The sequence below is a fragment of the Triplophysa rosa genome, linkage group LG2 (genome assembly GCF_024868665.1).
Source record: "Triplophysa rosa linkage group LG2, Trosa_1v2, whole genome shotgun sequence".
Taxonomy (NCBI): Eukaryota; Metazoa; Chordata; class Actinopteri; order Cypriniformes; family Nemacheilidae; genus Triplophysa; species Triplophysa rosa.
The window spans coordinates 26,639,396-26,659,086 of NC_079891.1; the positions used below are offsets into that span (position 1 = coordinate 26,639,396).

General features: G+C 40.2%; 1 protein-coding gene across 1 annotated transcript in view; it reads left to right on the forward strand.

Annotated features, from left to right (window-relative positions):
* Positions 1-19,691, forward strand: part of abca2 (ATP-binding cassette, sub-family A (ABC1), member 2) — a 68,129-nt gene that overhangs the window by 41,083 nt on the left and 7,355 nt on the right. The window contains exons 4-30 of the mRNA XM_057320495.1: positions 162-325; positions 1,846-1,967; positions 2,394-2,495; positions 4,459-4,635; positions 4,826-5,047; positions 5,283-5,635; positions 5,722-5,881; positions 6,938-7,066; positions 7,383-7,550; positions 7,653-7,749; positions 7,857-8,030; positions 9,112-9,214; positions 9,375-9,489; positions 9,588-9,778; positions 9,895-10,045; positions 10,357-10,561; positions 11,043-11,201; positions 11,733-11,913; positions 11,985-12,197; positions 12,280-12,476; positions 12,567-12,740; positions 13,741-13,916; positions 14,050-14,170; positions 15,562-15,843; positions 16,306-16,518; positions 16,850-16,952; positions 17,241-17,566. Coding sequence (XP_057176478.1) covers positions 162-325; positions 1,846-1,967; positions 2,394-2,495; positions 4,459-4,635; positions 4,826-5,047; positions 5,283-5,635; positions 5,722-5,881; positions 6,938-7,066; positions 7,383-7,550; positions 7,653-7,749; positions 7,857-8,030; positions 9,112-9,214; positions 9,375-9,489; positions 9,588-9,778; positions 9,895-10,045; positions 10,357-10,561; positions 11,043-11,201; positions 11,733-11,913; positions 11,985-12,197; positions 12,280-12,476; positions 12,567-12,740; positions 13,741-13,916; positions 14,050-14,170; positions 15,562-15,843; positions 16,306-16,518; positions 16,850-16,952; positions 17,241-17,566 — 4,778 coding nt within the window. The remainder of the gene's footprint in view (positions 1-161; positions 326-1,845; positions 1,968-2,393; positions 2,496-4,458; positions 4,636-4,825; positions 5,048-5,282; positions 5,636-5,721; positions 5,882-6,937; positions 7,067-7,382; positions 7,551-7,652; positions 7,750-7,856; positions 8,031-9,111; positions 9,215-9,374; positions 9,490-9,587; positions 9,779-9,894; positions 10,046-10,356; positions 10,562-11,042; positions 11,202-11,732; positions 11,914-11,984; positions 12,198-12,279; positions 12,477-12,566; positions 12,741-13,740; positions 13,917-14,049; positions 14,171-15,561; positions 15,844-16,305; positions 16,519-16,849; positions 16,953-17,240; positions 17,567-19,691) is intronic.

Consider the following 19,691-nt stretch of genomic DNA (forward strand, 5'->3'; position numbering starts at 1 on the left):
AATCTCAAAAACGAGTTATTCATATACTGTAGAGTAAACATTGACCCGTGGGCTATAAGTATTTTTCTGGTTGACTAGTGGACTATAAAAAAAATCCTCTTCTTCATATTCCTCTACGTGTTCTAACATCATAAAATATATTTGATTTCTCTGTTTCTCAGTGTGACTCAGTTGTTGGAGAGGATTAGTGAGGTTGTGGAGCAGAATCACTTGTTTACATCAGACAGGCCGAGTCTGGGGGAAGAGCTGGAGTCACTGCAGCAGCACCTGGAGAGTCTCAGCTCGGCACACGGCCCTTTTGAGAGTCACTACAACACCAGCCATGGTCAGAAAACAAAGTATACACACCAAACATTACCATAAGAAAATCCCACCGAGACCCTGAATATTATACTCTGCAAGTATGCGAAGGCCAATACTGTCCAAGTTAGTTTATATACAGTACACATCGTTTACTGAAATGCAGTTCTTTGAGTGGAAGTAGAAATTGTATTGTCAGTGTTGCAATTTTTTTTATGTCAGGCATTACTGGAAACTGTCCTGTCCTCTTTAGGTCATTTACTGTCATGATGAAGCAATGATTGAAAGAAAGTCTTGCTAAAAAGTCTGTTAAACTGTTAAAATGCTTCTAACTAGCCAGGGGTATACAAAGTAGAAAGGAATTATACATGTTCTTCAGTAGAAGTGTGGAATTTTATGCCAAAAAATAAAATACCAGAATATCCACATTCACTTGTACTGAAGTATCAACAAGTAAAAGTAAACTTTATAACACTTTAAACTTTAAATTCACCAATGCGCTCAATAGATGATTGGTTTTTAAGGGGTTGTTGATTCAAAACTGAAAATTCCTTCATCATTAACTCGACCTCGTATTATTCCAAATATTTCTAAAACATTCTTTCCTCTTCAGAACACAAAAGATGTTTTAAAGGACGTTAGTAACAAAACAACATTTTCCCTCATTGAATTCCACTGTATGGAGACAAAACCACTGAGACATAACCCTGTGTTCCACAGAAGATTCATATATAGGTTTTGAATGGCATGAGGGTGAATAAATGATGACAGAATCTTTATTTTCGGGAAAAACGAAACCCTTTTACATTAAGTAACTTTGACGTACAAACTTTGAAAAGGAACTTGTTTCATCACAAATTTGTCAATATCCTGATTATGTGAACCCTTTGAAAAACCATATGTCCAAACTATCCTGTTAATGTTGTACAGCATCCGATTTTAGAGTTTTCGACATGTACTGTAGATGTTTTTGTTCATAAACATTGTTCATAAATATTTCATAAAGTTTGACCCAAGAATTGATGTCCATATGTTCTTGGTTGTGTATGTACAGTAGGTACTTCATTCTTAACTTGTCACTTACTCCTTTATTAATATTTTTTCCCATGTATTAGAATCAAAACTTTTGTTATATTTTGTCAACTTCAATGAAGTCACCCTTTTCCTAAAATTTGCATTTGCATTTTATTAGACAATTTCTTGAGGTCTGACCCTGGTATTCTGTTTAAACAATATTGATGCTGGGCTCGTTTTGGCTGCTTTTCTTTCATGTTTATTTTATTTGAAAAGCATTTGATTTATTTTTACAACGTTTTTATTTAATAAAATGTTAGTTGTGTAATCCAAGAAAATAATTTGACCCATTATTTTTTTTGTCTACAAAACAAATTTCAGCCTGTACAAGCTGATAAAAAAGTGAGGTCAAAAGAAACATTTCAAGTGACCCTAAACTTTTGAACACTAGTGTACACCTAAAAGTACACTACTTACACATCACCTGCACCAGTTAAGCTCCTAAACTGTTTGCATGTGTATCTGCTTCAGGTTTCACTGTAGGAAGCATCCTCAGGAACCAGTCGACGTTCCAGCAGTTTCTGACCCAAAACCTTTCCTTGCCGAACGACACCGCCAGCCTGCTGCTCTCCTCAACCATCAATCTGAAAGAGGTCTGTCTTCCACGCTCATCTCAAACTTCCTTTTCTCCAACCCAGGTCAGACAGCAGTGCTTCTGAAGAGTCGTGATTCATCTGCTAGCTCCCTCTGAGCCTCCCGTCTTTCTTTCATCCTCTTCGGAGGCTCAGCTTGAGTTTGCGGCCTGCGCCATTAGCAATTCTACTCAGTGACAGCAAAGAGAGTGCGTCTGATAGAATCTAATGCTTTAGGGCAGAGGAGCTCCTGCGTAGTGCGTTTTAAGTGTCGGGTTAATGCGCTGTAGTCGGTTTAAAGGTGCTGAGAGATGCTCTTGTGAGTTTCCGAATGAAATGTGGATTTTCTGTGGGAGTTTTATTTCAGCTCTTCTCGGGCTATTTAAAGTGTGTGAGTGGGATGAGAGTTTCTAAATCTGTGCTCATGTGTGTGTGTGTTCTATTCAGGTGTATAATCTCATTTTTGGAACGTATCCTAAAGTTGGAACAAGGAGAGAAAGAAGAGATGAAGGACAGCACGGTCCTGGAGAAAAGCTTGTACAGATGGAGGTACAGCATGTGGGACGCACACACATTTCTTTCTATTACATGCATAATTAACATCACACACGTTTGGAATATGAGCACGGCTGTTATTCGACTGCAGGCTATCACAGTTGTGATGATATACCGGACCATGTCATGATTAAAGGGACAGTTCACCCAAAGATAAAAATTCTGTCACCATCTACTCGCCCTCAAGTTCTTCCAAATCGGAATAAATTTATTTGTTCTGATGAACACAGAGAAAGATATTTTGAAGAGTGCTTGTAACCAAACAGTTCTGGGGAACCATATTTACACACAAACCTGTTATTTTGCACACAGAATGGGTTGAAGACCTGCCCACATCTGAACAAAAGCAGAAAACTGCGATCTAGGTCATTTTTCCTACTATGGTAGTCAGTGGTGGCCCAGAACTGTTTGGTTACAAGCATTCTTCCAAATATATTTCTTTGTGTTAATCATAACAAAGAAATTTATACAGATTTGGAACAACTCGATGGTGAGTAAAGTATTTTTTTGGGGGTAAACTGTTAACATTGGAATCTTGCTTTTATAAAATATTTTATTTTTGTTATAATATTGTTATTTTAAGCAACGTGTATCTTAGAGAACATATGGTAAGTTTTCTTCCCCACTTTTGAAAACCGTTTAAATGTAGCATACTCGTGAAATGAGGAGGCAAAGTGCGTTTGGGGATTTAGTTTTAGATGTTTTTTTAGTTCCATTTGAAGCTGGTGGTCCAGTTGAGAGACTTCACTCACAAACCGACTGAAAGTGGGGATGTCCAACTCAGCTGTATACTCTGTCGTTGCTGATTTTCCCCAGTTTGACTGATTCTGGCCTTTTTGTGAACTGGTTAATCAAATTCATTTTACAAACGTCAATATTTTGGACTTTTAATCACTTAGCAGTCATTTACATTTGTTAACTACATGATTGACATGTTAAAGGGACAGTTCACCCACAAACACAAAAAGATATTTGGAAGAATGTTAGCAACTGACAGTTCTGGGGTACCATTGACTACCATAGTAAAAAAAAGCAGTCAAAGGTGCCCCAGAACTGTTTACTTTCCTAAATTCTTCCAAATATCTTCTTTGGTGTTCAACAGAAGAAAAAGAATTATACAACTATTTTTCCTACTATGGTAGTCAATGGTACCCTAGAACTGTCAGTTGCTAACATTCTTCCAAATATCTTTCTTTGTGTTCATCAGGTTTGAAACAACTTGAGGTTGAGTAATTCATGACAGAATTTGAACTGTCCCTATAAATGGGTATTTCATCACAACATAAAAATTCTTTAATCATTTACTCACCCTCATGTCATTCCAAACCGGTATGACTTTCTTGGCTCTGCAGAACACAAAGTGCTTTTCGATTTCCTTCCAAGCAGGACAGGCAATCTCTACTGTGTGTTCCCACCAGACGCGAATGAAGCGTTAAGCGCGAGTGATTTACATGTTAAGTCAATGCAAAGACACGATAGACCTCGTTGCGGCGCGATTTGCGCGAATGAGGCGGCATGAAAGATGCGATTCGCGCGAATTGAGCGTTTCGGGCGTTTGACGCGTGATTCGTGCGAGTTGAAAAATCTGAACTTTGGCGAAAATTCGCGCCGCGTTAACCAATCAGGAGCTTGCTCTAGTAGTGACGTGCAGCGTCTGCATGAAGGCAGCCCAGAGAAACAGATAGGCAGCATTATGGAAGAATATTTTAATTATAAACAGAGAGCGTCTTTGCAATAACTAATCACACATTTAAAAACTACAATACTAATTCCTCGCTAGAAATGCAATCAGAAGTTGTTGAAAGTGAAAATTGCGCGATTGAAGCGAGTAAACTCAAAATGTTCAAGCGTCCAACTACGCGCGAATAGCGCGATTCATTCATGCAAGTCGCGTTTGGTGGGAACGCTCAGTCACATTCTTGTAATACAAAACAAACACTTTATCTTTCACATTTAGAAGCAGTTACTTGGAGGCTGGCGCAGTCTGGAGGGGGGTCTTATTCAGAAGGCGTTGAGAGACCCCACTAACGCAGCTCACCGCCAGGGTCTACTCAAAGTTATGTCTCAGGCGCTGGGAATCGCGGGGGGTGAAATGGGTCAAAAATTTGATCCTCAAGCCCTGCGTGAGATGGAGGTGTGTTTACCACTTGACTTTAGAGCTAAGTATGCAATAAATTGGCACAAAATCATTTGCAAAGACAACTGTAACATATTCCAACCAGAAGTGCAGACGCATACTATCAAAATATTGGTCAGCTTTAATAAGCACCTTCTGTTGATGGCTATCAAAACTGCTTCTTGGTTTTGTGTGTCATTGGTTTTAGGGAATTCTGTTGACTGGTGCAGTGCTAGAAACGCTCACTTGTGAAGAGGGAGGAAACAGCGAGTTGAGCAAAATCCTGTTGGTTCCTGAAAAACAACAGGCAGCTTTGCAGGCCTACCGAATGAGCGTCTGTGGTGGCGAGGCGGGGCACAGGGCGAAGATTTTTGGGGAGATGAGCGAAGAGCTGGGAGAGCAGATTGATACACAGAGGGTATTTGAAAAGGTACATGCATCTTTTTTTAACAGACATCAACAGTCGTCATGGGCACACTTTGGACGTAAAAGTTACTCATAATTTTAAGTAGTTAAACTAATGTCAAGCTGCCTTTTAAAAAAATACACAACCGTAGATACTTGGGAGTGTGCAGTGTTTTCATAAAAAAATCGAATTTAATCTTACACTAAATAGACTTTTGTTTACATGTTATTCCTTTCTATTCTTCCCTTTTCATCCTCAGTTACGTCTTGAGCAGTCTAACGCATCTGGTCTGTTGGATCAGTCTCATCTCGGGGCTCTGCTGAAGAATCTGGCTGATGTGGAAAGGCTGCTGAGGGATGTGGATCTGTTGTCAGGCCTGGCCAGACTGCTCCCTAAAGGGGCTTGTGCAGGTCACCAGCCCCCTCCCGCAGCCAACACCACCTCCTGGAGCTCCAACACGACAACATGGGGTCCCAACTCAACAGACAGCCCAGGGGAAGAAGGAGAGGGATCTGCAGGAAATGAAGCTGAAGCTGAAAATCCTAGATCGCAGTTTTCTGCTTTTGTTCAGCTGTGGGCAGGTCTTCAACCCATTCTGTGTGGAAATAACAGGTTTGTGTGTAAATATAGAAGCTTATGAGTTTAAATGTTGTTATTGTTGTGCCGTTGCTTTCTAATAAACTTTGTTGTTTCGTTAGGATTATTGAGCCAGAAGCTCTGAAACAGGGAAATATGAGTTCCCTGGGCTTCACCAGCAAAGAACAACGAAACCTGGGTTTACTGGTTCATCTCATGACTACAAATCCCAAAATCCTCTACTCTCCCATTGGTTCAGAGGTGGATAAGGTCATACAAAAGGCGAGTCATAATGTTGCGGGGGTGTCTTGAAGAATTCTAAATGACTATTGTCTCTCCATCACATTCTGGTACATATACTGTAGATATGCACATTAAAGGTGGAGTAAGTGAATCCTGAGAAGCAAATTTCTGAGAAGAAAATTGTATCGACAACCAACCAAACAAACAATTTTGTGAATACTTGCCAGATGACTTTTCTGCGTATGTGTTGGAAAAAAATATTGTGTTTGCACATACTCCTGGTTGTGTAAATAGGGGGAAAAAACAACGTTTCTATTGACTATTCCCTGTAACACCATAATTCCGCTGTCAGACTAGACTTTCAGCATGCAAAATTAGTTCGGATGGTGCTGCGAAAATGGGCGGGAGCGATTCCTCCGTCTTTTACATTTCTGTACCAAAAGGTCACGTTGTGACGTTTTGGTCTTCTATTGGTCTCACGCACTCTCGTGATGCGAATTCACAGGTCATGGTTCACCAAACTTGAACTTTGCTACACAGCGAAATGCGTTTCTGGTCTGACGCATTTACATGCGTATGAATGGAAGTTAATGGAACGAAAAGTCAAGCGTGACCGCTGCTTAACACTCACAGCCAGTCAGCGTATACGTTCAATATAGGGAGGAGAGGGCATGAGCGAGTGTTCACTATTTTGAGGGCGGAGCTATAAAGTCAGAGGTGTATTTGTTTGGGTATCGATTTCAAATATCAACAGCGTTCCTCAGAAATCACTTGCTGCCCCTTTAATCTAGGTTAAGAGAATGCACAGTATTTTATTATACATTAAAACAAACACATACTTCTTTAAAAGCCTAATTAAATAGTAATGTATTCTGATATACTCAGAATAAATGCTCATGCTGTATTGATTTTCTTGTAGCACACACCATTACTGAAACAATTATGTAAATGAGATCAATCTCATCCGTGTATATTACATTTGCTAAGAACTTCATCATTAGTTTATTTTTATTTAATTCACATTGCACACAATTGGAAGAGTCATTTGGATACCTGGACTGATTTTGATTAGATTACTTGATTTTCTCTCTCTAGGCCAATGAAACGTTTGCGTTTGTGGGGAACGTGACTCACTATGCTCGTGTGTGGCTCAACATCTCGGCTGAACTGAGAACTTTTTTAGAGGAGGGTAAACTGCACAATCACCTGGTGTGGCTCCAACAGGTGACATTCTGACTAAAAATCGTCTTTTTGACATGTCTTATCTATGACTATTAAAAAAAACTGTAATCATTTTCAGTTTCTCACTTTGATGCTTTGGGAACTATATATTTTTTTGTAATTCTTCAGTATTTCAGTCTATTAAAACTAATTGCATGCCAGATAGCATAATGCTAAAGTGCTTTTTGACTTTTACAGATGTCACGCATGTTGATTTATGATGGAAGAATATCAACACACAGGAATGAAAATGTGAAGGTTATGTACAGTATTTTCCTGTTGTGCATGTGATTGATGTCTCGTTGTCCTTGTGTCATAGTTCATCGGTGACCTAAAGAAGCATCATGAAATGTTAAACGGCTCAGACAGTGAGCTGTTGAACACTCTGATGGAGGAGAACTTCACCCTGCCGAACACAACCACCCTCCTGGAGCAGCTCCACACCATCGATAATGCTGCCTGCGGATGGACACACTTCATGTCAAAGGTCTCGTGAAAAACTCGTGAAGCAGCCTTGTGTTTGACACTGTTGATGTTTGTAGCTGTTTGTTCAAAACGTATCTTTTAAAAGCTGAAAATGATTTTGTAGGTTAGTGTGGATATTTTCAGAGGCTTCCTTGATGAAGAAAGCATTGTCAACTATACACTCAACCAGGCCTATCAAGACAACGTCTCGGTCTTTGCCAGTCAGTGAATGTTGAATCTCACCAAAGAAATACACATTTTCATAATTCATGTAGCCCTTGGGTACACGATTGTTAAATGTAGTTAGTCAGTATGGTTCTCTTTGCAGGTGTGATTTTCCAGACTAATAAAGATGGCAGTCTGCCACCCCACGTTTTGTATAAGATCCGACAGAACTCCAGTTTTACAGAGAAAACCAATGAAATCCGCCGGGCTTATTGGCGCCCTGGGCCGAACACGGGTGGAAAATTCTACTTCCTGTATGGCTTTGTGTGGATCCAAGGTAAGATCAGATGGCTGAGCAGTAACCTTTCCAAAATGTCCAAGGGTGTTGTATTCCAAAATAAACTACTTTAACTGTGAGCGTTTTTAAATGTAGATTTTACTGGCAGTGAAAGGACTGCTTTTAAATAAGAAAGGGATAGACTCAGGCTTTCGCTTTGCCAGTTATGCAAAATTCTGTACAAATCTGCTTACAAAGCAATACGTCATCCACTGAAGTAACATCTCCATAGTTCCAAGTTGGCATGGGTAATGAATTTGATGTTTTGTTTCAAATGAAAGTTATGCTGGTAATTTGTATGCGGTTATGTAAAGTTTGGTGCATCGGTCAGGTGTACAGTGCTGACTTGGCTCTTCTGAAAGCTCAAAAAAGCCAAGATTAACTTGAGAGCAATAACATTCCAAAAGTAAACATGGATTCGCATTTAAACAGGTTTTCCAAACATTCCCCTCCTCTAACAGAATCAGTGTTTGTACCTTTTAACCTGTATATGATTTTCTTTCGTGGACCACACAAGAAGATATTTTGAGAAATGTCTCAGTGGTTTTGTGTTCATACAATGGGAGCAAAATATCTTCTTTTGTGTTCTGCGTTAGAAAGTAAGTTTTAAAAAGGTTTGAAATAGCATGAGGATCAGTAAATGATCAAGTATATTTTTTATTTTTGGTGAACTATCTCTTTAAAACAAGACAAATGGAGTTGAGAAGCAATACCCAGATGTAAGATATAAGATACCCAGACTTATTTTCAGTGCATGTATCTTGAATGTATCTATAAGGTTGAAGTCTACTTCCAGATTTTTTTTGCTTGTTTATACTATACATAAAAATCTTACAGTTTAGTAAAACAGAATGCATTTATATTCAAGATGCATAATCTGAGAACTAGATATCTGAATATCTAACGCAGAGCTGCTTCTCAAGTAAGCTTTGTTTTAAGGTGTTTTAAAGGTTCTTTAAAAAAACTGTTATTTATGACTCATTTTGAAATACTGTTGTGATTCTCTTTTACGTGTGTGTACTCCTGATGTTACATTAATAAAACAGAAGTTGCAAAATAGCCCTATTTTTTCCTCTTTTAGATATGATTGAACGGGCAATCATCAACACATTTGTGGGTCATGACGTGGTGGATCCTGGAAACTACGTGCAGATGTTTCCCTATCCATGTTACACCAGAGACGAGTGAGCTTTGTGTTCTGTGCCGCTTCACCTATTATATATTCTGCCTTCTTTATGGCAACATTACATATCTTTAGCACTGCTTTAGTCATTAATATTTTTGCTGTCAATACCAGCATACTTGATATAGGCGAGCTGTATTAAACGATATGTCCATGTGCAGTTTCCTGTTTGTGATTGAGCACATGATGCCTCTGTGTATGGTCATATCGTGGGTGTACTCGGTGGCCATGATGATCCAGCACATCGTAGCAGAGAAGGAGCAAAGGTTAAAAGAGGTGAGCGCAGTTTCCTCCTCGGACACATTAAAGAGGAATTAGTTATAAATGAGAAACAGATGGTGGTGCTGTGGTTGATCCCGAGCGATTTCACGCAGGTGATGAAGATGATGGGCTTGAATAACGCAGTGCACTGGGTGGCCTGGTTTATCACCGGCTTCGTGCAGCTTTCGATCTCAGTGACCGCTCTCACTGCCATACTGAAATACGGCAAAGTCCTCCTTCACAGCGATCCTTTTATCATCTGGCTCTTTCTTACAATCTACGCCATCGCCACCATCATGTTCTGGTAATGGACCAAACTGTACTCTTTGATGATATTTGGATTGCCGTTTTATACCATTTATGTTTTGCCAGTAGTGTAAAGGTAATTATTTAACGTAATTGTTTTCTTATCTCTGGAAGTTTCCTGGTGTCAGTGTTGTACTCTAAAGCAAAACTGGCGTCAGCATGTGGAGGAATCATCTACTTTCTGAGTTACGTGCCGTACATGTATGTGGCCATCAGAGAAGAGGTGGCTCATGACAAGATTACTGCCTTCGAGAAGTGCATAGCGGTATGTGGTTTTCCTCCACACGGTTTTCAATAATTGTGTCTTTTAAGTGCAGTTTTCAGCCTTGTGTTTCCTTTTAAAATCAAAATTCAGTGTAGTGCCATGAGTCATCAATACTTTTGATCCGTTTATCTGGCTGAGAAAAGAGCGTAACCGTAAAATCTGTATTTCTGCTGAATGTACTTTTGGAAGTACAATAGCATGCAGATGACTTCAAAGTTTGTTGTTGTGGCTTTTCTTGTACAATTCTATCATATAATTTATCTTTCCATTTTTATTCTCATTACAATGTATCTCTCTCTCTGTGTCTGCAGTCTTTAATGTCTACCACAGCGTTTGGTCTGGGCTCTAAGTACTTTGCCCTGTATGAAGTGGCTGGGGTGGGGATCCAGTGGCGCACTATCAACCAGTCACCTGTAGAGGGCGATGATTTTAACCTCCTCCTGTCTGTGGTCATGCTTATCATTGATGCCATTGTGTACGGTGTGCTCACCTGGTACATTGAGGCTGTGCATCCAGGTAAGCAATCGTACTATCACTATCTAGTATGGGATGCTAATATCAGCTCTGTTAAAGTCATTTTTACTTGGGATGCACAACATTGGATTTTTGCAGATATCTTATATGCTTGTATTCCTACTCATTTTAGCCGATAGTCAATACCAATATAGGCCTCTTATATCATTTTTTGGTTCCAGTATCTTATTTCCAAAGAATACAGATTATAATTACATTATTATCAAATCAATCACTGCTGATTTCTTAGAGGCAGATTGTAAATTGTAATGTTTTCATTTTGGCAAGTCATATGAGCATCAGTTTTCACATCAGGCCAATGCAGATAATTATTAACCCATTATCAACCAATAATATTGTGCATCCCAATCAGCAACACATTCACATCAACATATCAGTGTTAAATAAATAAAAAATTCTTCAACAGTTTTTTTCTGTTTTCTAAGGTCTGTGACAGTATTCTTTGCGTTTGTTTTTCTTCCAGGGATGTACGGGCTGCCCCGCCCATGGTACTTTCCTTTGCAGAAATCCTATTGGTTGGGTAGTGGACGTATTGAGACATGGGAGTTGCCGTGGGGCAGCAGCACCAGGCTGAGTGTGATGGAAGAGGACCAGGCTTGTGCTATGGAACACAGACGCTCAGGTTCTTTCAACATCTATAATTTTCTAATTTTAAGGGCCAGTGTGTAATTTTCGGGAGGATCTATTGACAGAAATGCAATATAATATACATAACTATGTCTTCAGAGGTGTATAAAGACCTAACATAATGAAGGGTTATGTTTTTATTACCTTAGAATGAGCTATTTCTATCTACATACACCGCGGGTCCGCTTATATGGAATTCGCCATGTTGTTTCTACAGTAGCCCTAAATGGACAAACTGCTCTACAGAGGGCGTTTCGTAAATACGTTATCTCCTTCGGCAAAGAAGTGAAAACGTGACGACATCTTAGTTCTGTGTCAGCCACAATAGTGCTTCGAAATGGAGGGTGGAGTGAGCCGTTGGTTGCAATTCGCAACCTCACAGCTAGATGCCACTAAATTTCTTACACTGCACCTTTAATATCAGTTATGACATAGTTAATAATGGTTTGGTTCTATCAACTTTCCTGTAGAAATGAGATAATTGTTACTACAATTGTAACTAAATGTGTGCGTTTTTGTTGCTTAGAGGAAACTCGTGGAATTGAAGAAGAGCCCAGTCACTTACCGCTTGTGGTGTGCATAGACAAACTAACCAAAGTCTACAAGACTGGGAGCAAACTGGCCCTAAACAAGTTAAGCTTAAACCTGCATGAGAACCAGGTCGTCTCCTTCCTGGGACACAATGGGGCTGGCAAGACCACCACTATGTGAGTGAGGAATGATTTTGGTTGTGTGTTGAAAACCTGCAGAACATTTGTTAACATCACATCTCTCATAGGTCCATTCTCACTGGACTGTTTCCGCCCACCTCCGGCTCCGCTACTATATACGGCCATGACATTCGCACAGAGATGGAGCGCATCCGACAAAATTTAGGCATGTGTCCTCAGCACAACGTTCTGTTTGACAAGCTGAGCGTGGAGGAACATTTGTGGTTCTACTCGCGTCTTAAGGGCATGGCTGAAGAAGACATCCGCAAGGAGATGGACAAGTGGGTTAACGTGCATGTTTCGCCAAAGTTTTTTTGTTTCGTTCCTAAAACAAAGTTGCTGAAGGTGTGTTTGAATGCACAGGATGATAGAAGATCTAGAGCTGTCCAACAAGCGTCACAGTCTGGTACAGACTCTGTCTGGGGGGATGAAGAGGAAGCTGTCGGTGGCGATCGCGTTTGTGGGTGGGTCTCGGGCGGTGATTTTGGATGAACCCACAGCGGGGGTCGACCCCTATGCACGGCGGGCGATCTGGGATCTCATTCTAAAATATAAACAAGGTGACCTTTTATTACCTCTCACAGCTGACACATATTTCTAAATACGTGAATATTTAACTATAGCATTTAAAACCATGTGTGTATGATCAGGCCGTACCATTCTGCTCTCGACTCACCATATGGATGAGGCTGATCTGTTGGGAGACCGTATCGCCATCATCTCTCACGGCAAGCTGAAGTGCTGCGGTTCACCGCTGTTTCTCAAGAGCACATATGGAGATGGCTACAAGCTCACTCTTGTCAAGTCGCAGAGTGACGCTGCAGGTATATGTCTCTCCTCATTTCAATTTTTGTTAAAGGGACAGTTCACCCCCAAACATTTTTTTGTCCTCATTTACTCACCCTCGAGTTGTTCCAAATCTGTATAAATCTCTTTGTTCTGATGAACACAGAGAAAGATATTTGGAGGAATGCTTGTAACCAAACAGTTCTTGGCCACCATTGACTACCATAGTTGGAAAAATGACAATGGTAGTCAAAAGTGCCCCAGACGTGTTTGCTTTCCTACATTCTTCAAATTATCTTCATTTGTGTTCCAACAGAGCAAAGAAATTTATAAAGCATGGTAGTCAATGGTGGCCAAGAACTGTTTGGTTACAAGCATTCTCCAAATATCTTTCCAAAAATCTACAAAGAGATTTATACAGATTTGGAAGGGTAAATGAAGACAGATTTTTCATTTTTGGGTGAACTATCCTTTTAAGAGGGTTTGTTGAGCTGTGTGTTTGAGTATGGAGCAATGTGATTTCTCTTTTCCATTTGTCCCTTTTTCCCCATCTCTGCAAACTTTTTTTTCTTATCTTTTAGTAAAAATAATATCCTTAAAACAAGATAAATCTGCTTCAGTGCATATTTAGCCAGAGAGAATATATCTTGAATTATAGTTGTTTTTCTTACCCCACAGGCAAATTGATTTGCTTTAAGAATAAATCTAACAGAAGCGTAACGTTTTAGTCAGGTTTACACTTAGAGCAAGAAATAAATGAAACAAGAAAAATAAGTGTAGGAAACATGAACTTAATTCAAGATATATTACCAACCAGTCTTATTATTTTATACGGTAGTTTTGTTTCTCGAGTGAATTGAGCCTTTTTCTATGACCTGCTATTTGTTTTGTACTTCTCTTTTATCTTTTTTTTACTGTTACTCTGTGCTGTTCTTCCTTTTATTGTTAGATTTTTAATAAAATCATATTCCGCTCTGCACCATCACTTCTCATCTTTCCTCTTCCATGACCCAATATCATGCGTCTGTCTGTTCTCAGATCAGTCAAGCCAGTCTCCGTCCGCTTTGATATCTCCGTGTTCAGAGAGCAGAGTTACACAGTTCATCCGTCAGTACGTGGCCTCCTGCCTGCTGGTGTCCGACTCCAACACTGAGCTCTCTTATGTCCTGCCGTCAGAGGCGGTGAAGAAAGGCTGTTTCGAGAGGCTCTTTCAGGTACACAGTTTGAAAGGGCACGGGTTAGAACTTAGAATCGCTTGCTGGTGAAGAAAGAGGATTCTGTGTGACAGGCGTTTAAGAAAGAATGGTTTATATAAATGGTCGCTGAATGTTAGATGTGTTTTCTCAGGCTCTGGAACAGAGTTTGGACCGCCTGGCTTTGACCAGCTTCGGTGTGATGGACACTACACTGGAGGAGGTCTTTCTGAAGGTTTCAGAGGAGGATCTGTCACTGGAGAACAGCGATGCAGGTCAGTGGGGCTCAGAAAGAATGTTAATCTATCTACATTTACATTTATACAGCTTACATGTATATCTTCTCTTTTATTGTGATATAACATAAAAGTAACAAAAAAAGTTGCAAAACCATTATTATGATATACGTAACATCACACATACCATCCACCCCTACATTGAAGAATCACTGTAAAAAGATACTGTAGAAATTACAGTATTACTGGCAGCAGTTTGCCAGTAACTTACTGTAGATTTATATTTATGTAATTGACTAGCAACAGTTTGTTCAAGGATAAATGAACATTAAACATTAACAAGTCTTTGGGCCCTATCATACACCCGGCGCAACGTGGCGCAAGGCGCAACACAAGTGTTTTTGCTAGTTTCAGCCCGACGCAGTTCTCATTTTCCTGTCCTGCGCTGCGTTGTTTAAATAGCAAATGCATTTGCGCTCATTTGTGCGCCCATGGGCGTGTTGGTGTTTTCAGGCACATTGTTGGCGCGTTGCTATTTTGAGGAACTAAAAATAGACTGCGCCATAGACCAACTCAAACCTGGTCTAAAGTAAATGCCGCAATATTTTTTTGTTATTTAAGGAGTGCATTAGTAGAAAATGCGCCCCTGAAACAGGGTCCACAACTCACTTTACAGTTTCACTTTACTTACTACACAGAGGGAAGCCCAGCGGCACACAAACATGCCAAATATAAAAACTAAATGGAGTACAATGTAAAAGATTATTATTGTGTACATAAAGATAAAAATCCAGCTTGTCCTGTAGATGGTGCATTTCCTCTCTGCAGAAGCGTCCAGTCTTTGCTCTTGCAAATTCCGCCGTAGCGAATCCGCCAAGGCGCGAGCGCAACTGGCTCTTAAAGGGAATGAGAGATGAGACTCTGATTGGTTTACTGCACAACACATTACGCCCAAAAAACACCCATTACTCATTAAGAGAATCGGGACAACCCATTTAGACCTTGCGCCCGGGCACGCCGACCGTTTTCCCATCGTTAAACTAGCAAAAGTGGATTCGGACACGCCTTAAGTGCACCTGCACCGTGCGCTTTAAACCATGTGCTTAAAATAGGGCCCTCTATCTTTACAAAAAAAAAACTGTAAAATAAAAGCCACGTGCAAAGCATTATGGGAACCAGAAATCCTCAGCAACCTTTTTGTTTTCTTTCTCGTAATTTTGGTTCCCAGAATGCTTTGCATGAGGCCGTAATTTTATAGTTTTTTTTCTGTAAAGATAAAGACTTGTTAATGTTTAATGTTCATTTATCTTTGAACAAACTGTTGCCAGATAAATATAAATCTACTGTAAGTTACTGGCAACTAGCTGCATAACTACAGCAACATGTTTAAGTATGATAAGCTATTTCAATTCCTCTAATTTTTTTGTCAGATATAAAAAGCTCTCCTGGTGGAGCATCAGCGGGAAAGCCCACCAATCCGCTTGGAGGGCCACAGTGCGAGGGAGCCCCAGCAGGGGCCGTGACCCGGCCGGAGGTGGAGCTCAGTAACCTCATGATGTGTTCCAGACTGAGCCCAAGCCAGGCGTCACTGCAGTCCGGCTCATCTCTGGGCTCAGTGAGAGGGGATGAAGGGGGTCTCTATGCTGACTTCTATGGAGACTACTGTCCACTGTTTGATAATGGCCACGATCCTGACTCGGCCAGTCTTAGAGGTAATGAACTGAGGATACGCTTTGTAGTAAGAGCTGTTAGTTTCTCAAAGTTACAAGTTCACCCAAAAATAAAAATCATGTCATTATGTATTCTTCCTTATGTCATTCAAACCTGTAATGACTTTTTCTTCCGTGGAACACAAAGCCACTGAGACAATGTCTCAGTGGCTTTGTTACCATACAATGTCAATGGGGGGCAGTGTTATTTGGTTACCAACATTTTTTTAAATATCTTTTGTGTTCTGCAGAAGAAAGAAATTCATATAGGTTTGGAACAACATGAGGGTGTTCCTTAGTTCAGGCTTTTAGAAAGGATGTTTTGACTGGTACCGTTTACCTCTTCCGGTCACTTAAAGCCAAAGCAGACTGTCTGAGACAAAGCACATCTTTGAAGACCTGCAGGTAGAAGATAAAGTGCTCACCTACCACCGAGAGTAATATAGACCTTCCATGTCTCTATAGATGAAGAGCGCTCTGCTGAGCGGGCCGTACAGGAGGGTCAGGGCAGCTTTAAGCTCGAGGGCTGGTGGCTCAAACTTCGTCAGTTTCATGGGCTGATAGTGAAAAGGTTTCACTGCGCCAAGAGAAACACCAAGGGCATTTTATCTCAGATCCTGTTGCCCGCTTTCTTCGTCTGTGTGGCCATGACCGTAGCCCTGTCTGTGCCAGAGATTGGTAAGAAGAACAAAGCCCCTTGAGTCTTTACTGTTTGTGTGCTGTTTTTTAAGGCTTAAAATCGCGTCATGTATTAATAGTTTTATTTTGCAGTGACTGTTAATATGATGATGCTTTTGGCTGTAAATCCAATATTTTCAGCAAAATTAATATATAATCAATAAATATATAGCCAATATACAGCTGCATACATTTCACAGTATATCTGCAGTATAAACTGTACAGAACAGAACGTCATCTAGTTGGTACACATCTACTATCGCTTAATATATACTGTCATACTGTCCAGTACTAAGTGCAAGCTTTTCTGATGATTTCTTGGATTCTGCAGGTGATCTTCCCCCCCTCATTCTGTCTCCATCTCAATATCACAACTACACACAACCTCGTGGAAACTTCATCCCTTATGCCAATGAAGACAGACTTCAGTTCAGGTCAGACAAAACAATGTAGAGAAATGCTTTATTATTAGTTTATTTCATAAAAATATGTCACACAGGCATATCAGAGGTGTATTTAAGCCTGTAAGCAATCTTTTATACTTTTCTGTAATGTAATGTACTTTAGGCTGCTTGTTGTATAATGTATTATGTTGGGGTTTCATTTCTAATTTGTATGTTATCAGTTTTTCACTACATGATTATTTTGGCCAAAAAATCACAATAGCTCTGTGCATGTAATGAAGACGCTCCTTCTCTCTTAACGTTATTCTGTTCCTCCAGGAGTAAAATGTCTCCAGACGCCACCCCACAGAGGATAGTAAACACCCTTCGCCTGCCCTCCGGAGTGGGTGGGACTTGTGTGCTAAAAACTCCCTTTAACAGCACTCTGGACCAGCTGGCCCAAACGCTGAACCCGTACGCCAACAACTCCAAAACTCTGGCAGCCCGCTACTTTGACTCCATGTGCCTAGATTCCTTCACTCAGGGTGTGCCTTTGTCAAATTTCGTGCCCCCGCCTCCCTCACCTGCCCCCTCAGATGACCCAGAGGCACATTTTGAAGACGGCCTGTGGAACTATACCGCTGCTCCGCCCACTACCGTCAGAGGTGAGAGTTTATTTGTGCTTGCCTCCGTTTCATCAAAGCTCATCGGTCTGTACATTTCAAGTTAAAGAGTACATTCCTCAATATTTTTAAGGGCTTATTTTGGTTTATGGAGTGTCCGACAACAAGTTTATGTACATACATGATGTAAAAATACTATTATTTCGTAATAATAAGCAGTTTTTATTACCTTACTTCTTGACTGACTCTCAAATGATTCGTTCCGCGATTCATCTGTGTAATCTCCGCCTTTCCGCCAGCGTAGTCTGATCTGATTGGTCAGATAGTGTAGTCTGCTGTGCTTGGTCAGATGGTCTAGTCTGCTGTGATTGGTCAAATGGTCTAGTCTGCTGTGATTGGTCAAACGCGTTCAGCATGTGTCGCAAATGGACCGCCTATCATTACTGCTGTATTACGGTTTGCAGGTGGTTGGATATTAACAGTGTATAGAGAGAGATGGCGTCGATTTTACCTTACCAGTTCGAGCCCGAGTCTGACGAATCATTCTTTAATCCTTATACAGATGCCAGTAAGAAAAAGGACTGTTTTAGACACTTCTCTTGTAACAGTTAGTTATCACGGCATACAGTGTACGGTGTTCGTATCTTCAGATGTTATTATAACTATAGTACACCACGCAGTTCTTGAAATAAAGACTTTGCGAGTTAATATGGTTGAACACTTACATTAGCGCAACGAGTTTATAGCTAACGTTAGGTAAACAAACAGTAACAACCCCAAAAATAACGGTAACGTTAGCTAAACACAGACATGAGATAACGTCACACAAATTTAATTTTAAGTAAAGACAAAAATAAAGAGTCACACTTACAGGTTGTGATTCGGTGGAGCTTACAGGTCCAAATAAAGTTGGTATTGCAACATCTTTTAAGGAAAGACGTTTAATGTATCCTGCAGTAAAGGCGCCAAGATTGATGAAGCAATCTTCGGTAAAATGACGCGCGCAAAGTAAAACGTTCGGTTNTGGCTTATTTTGGTTTATGGAGTGTCCGACAACAAGTTTATGTACATACATGATGTAAAAATACTATTATTTCGTAATAATAAGCAGTTTTTATTACCTTACTTCTTGACTGACTCTCAAATGATTCGTTCCGCGATTCATCTGTGTAATCTCCGCCTTTCCGCCAGCGTAGTCTGATCTGATTGGTCAGATAGTGTAGTCTGCTGTGCAGTGTTAATTTCGTTAACGAAAACTATGACGAAAAGTATTCGTTAACGACATGTTTTCACTGACGAAAACGAGACGATAACTAAATAAAAATGAATGCATTATAACGAAAACTGTAATAAAAATATACTGACATTTTCGTCAACTAATAAAAACGAGACGAAAATATTCTTGTCCCACCTGGCGGACATCAGTTTGCGCGCATGTGCTGCTTATCTCATATAAACGGCAGAGAGAAGTCTCTGGGAGAAGGGGAAGCACACACATGTATTCTGTGTCTCCACGCGGGTTACAAAGCGTCTTATTTTCTTCACGATCGCCGGTAAAACGCCGCAAACTTGAAGCGCGACTGCAGGCGAGTCACCCCGAAACACATTACGAAGGCAAGCTCAAAGGTTTTATATGCCAATGTTAACTTAACACGAGCTGCTGCATAACGTGAAATGCAACATAGAGTCAGCCAAAAGAAACCAGCGCTGTCCTCTACTGATTATAGAAGTGATGAAGTGAGTCAAACTGTACATTCCAACCAAATATGTAACATGTTTGCATGACTAAAGAAATGTAATACAATTTATATAATATGTCTTTTTGAAAGCTATTCTCATTCATTGCTGTCTCAAGCAAAGACAGTGCGCTCTTTCTTCAAATAGGCATGCCATGAGCCAATAGCCTTTGAGTGTGAGCCCTGTCAGAGCGTTTCATTGGTTGAATGAACTGAATGAATACGCCCTACTTAACGAGTCAATTGAGTCAAATGGAATTGAACGAACTGGAACATGTCGTTCATGGTCTAATACTCTGCGTTCCAACAATGCATATCTAGTTACTGGAATTTTCTGAAAAATAAAGGTAATGACCTGGTTTAATTTCATTCTAAGGTGAAGTAAATTATGTCAAAACAGTTGAATCTTTGTATGGAACATTTAATTACAC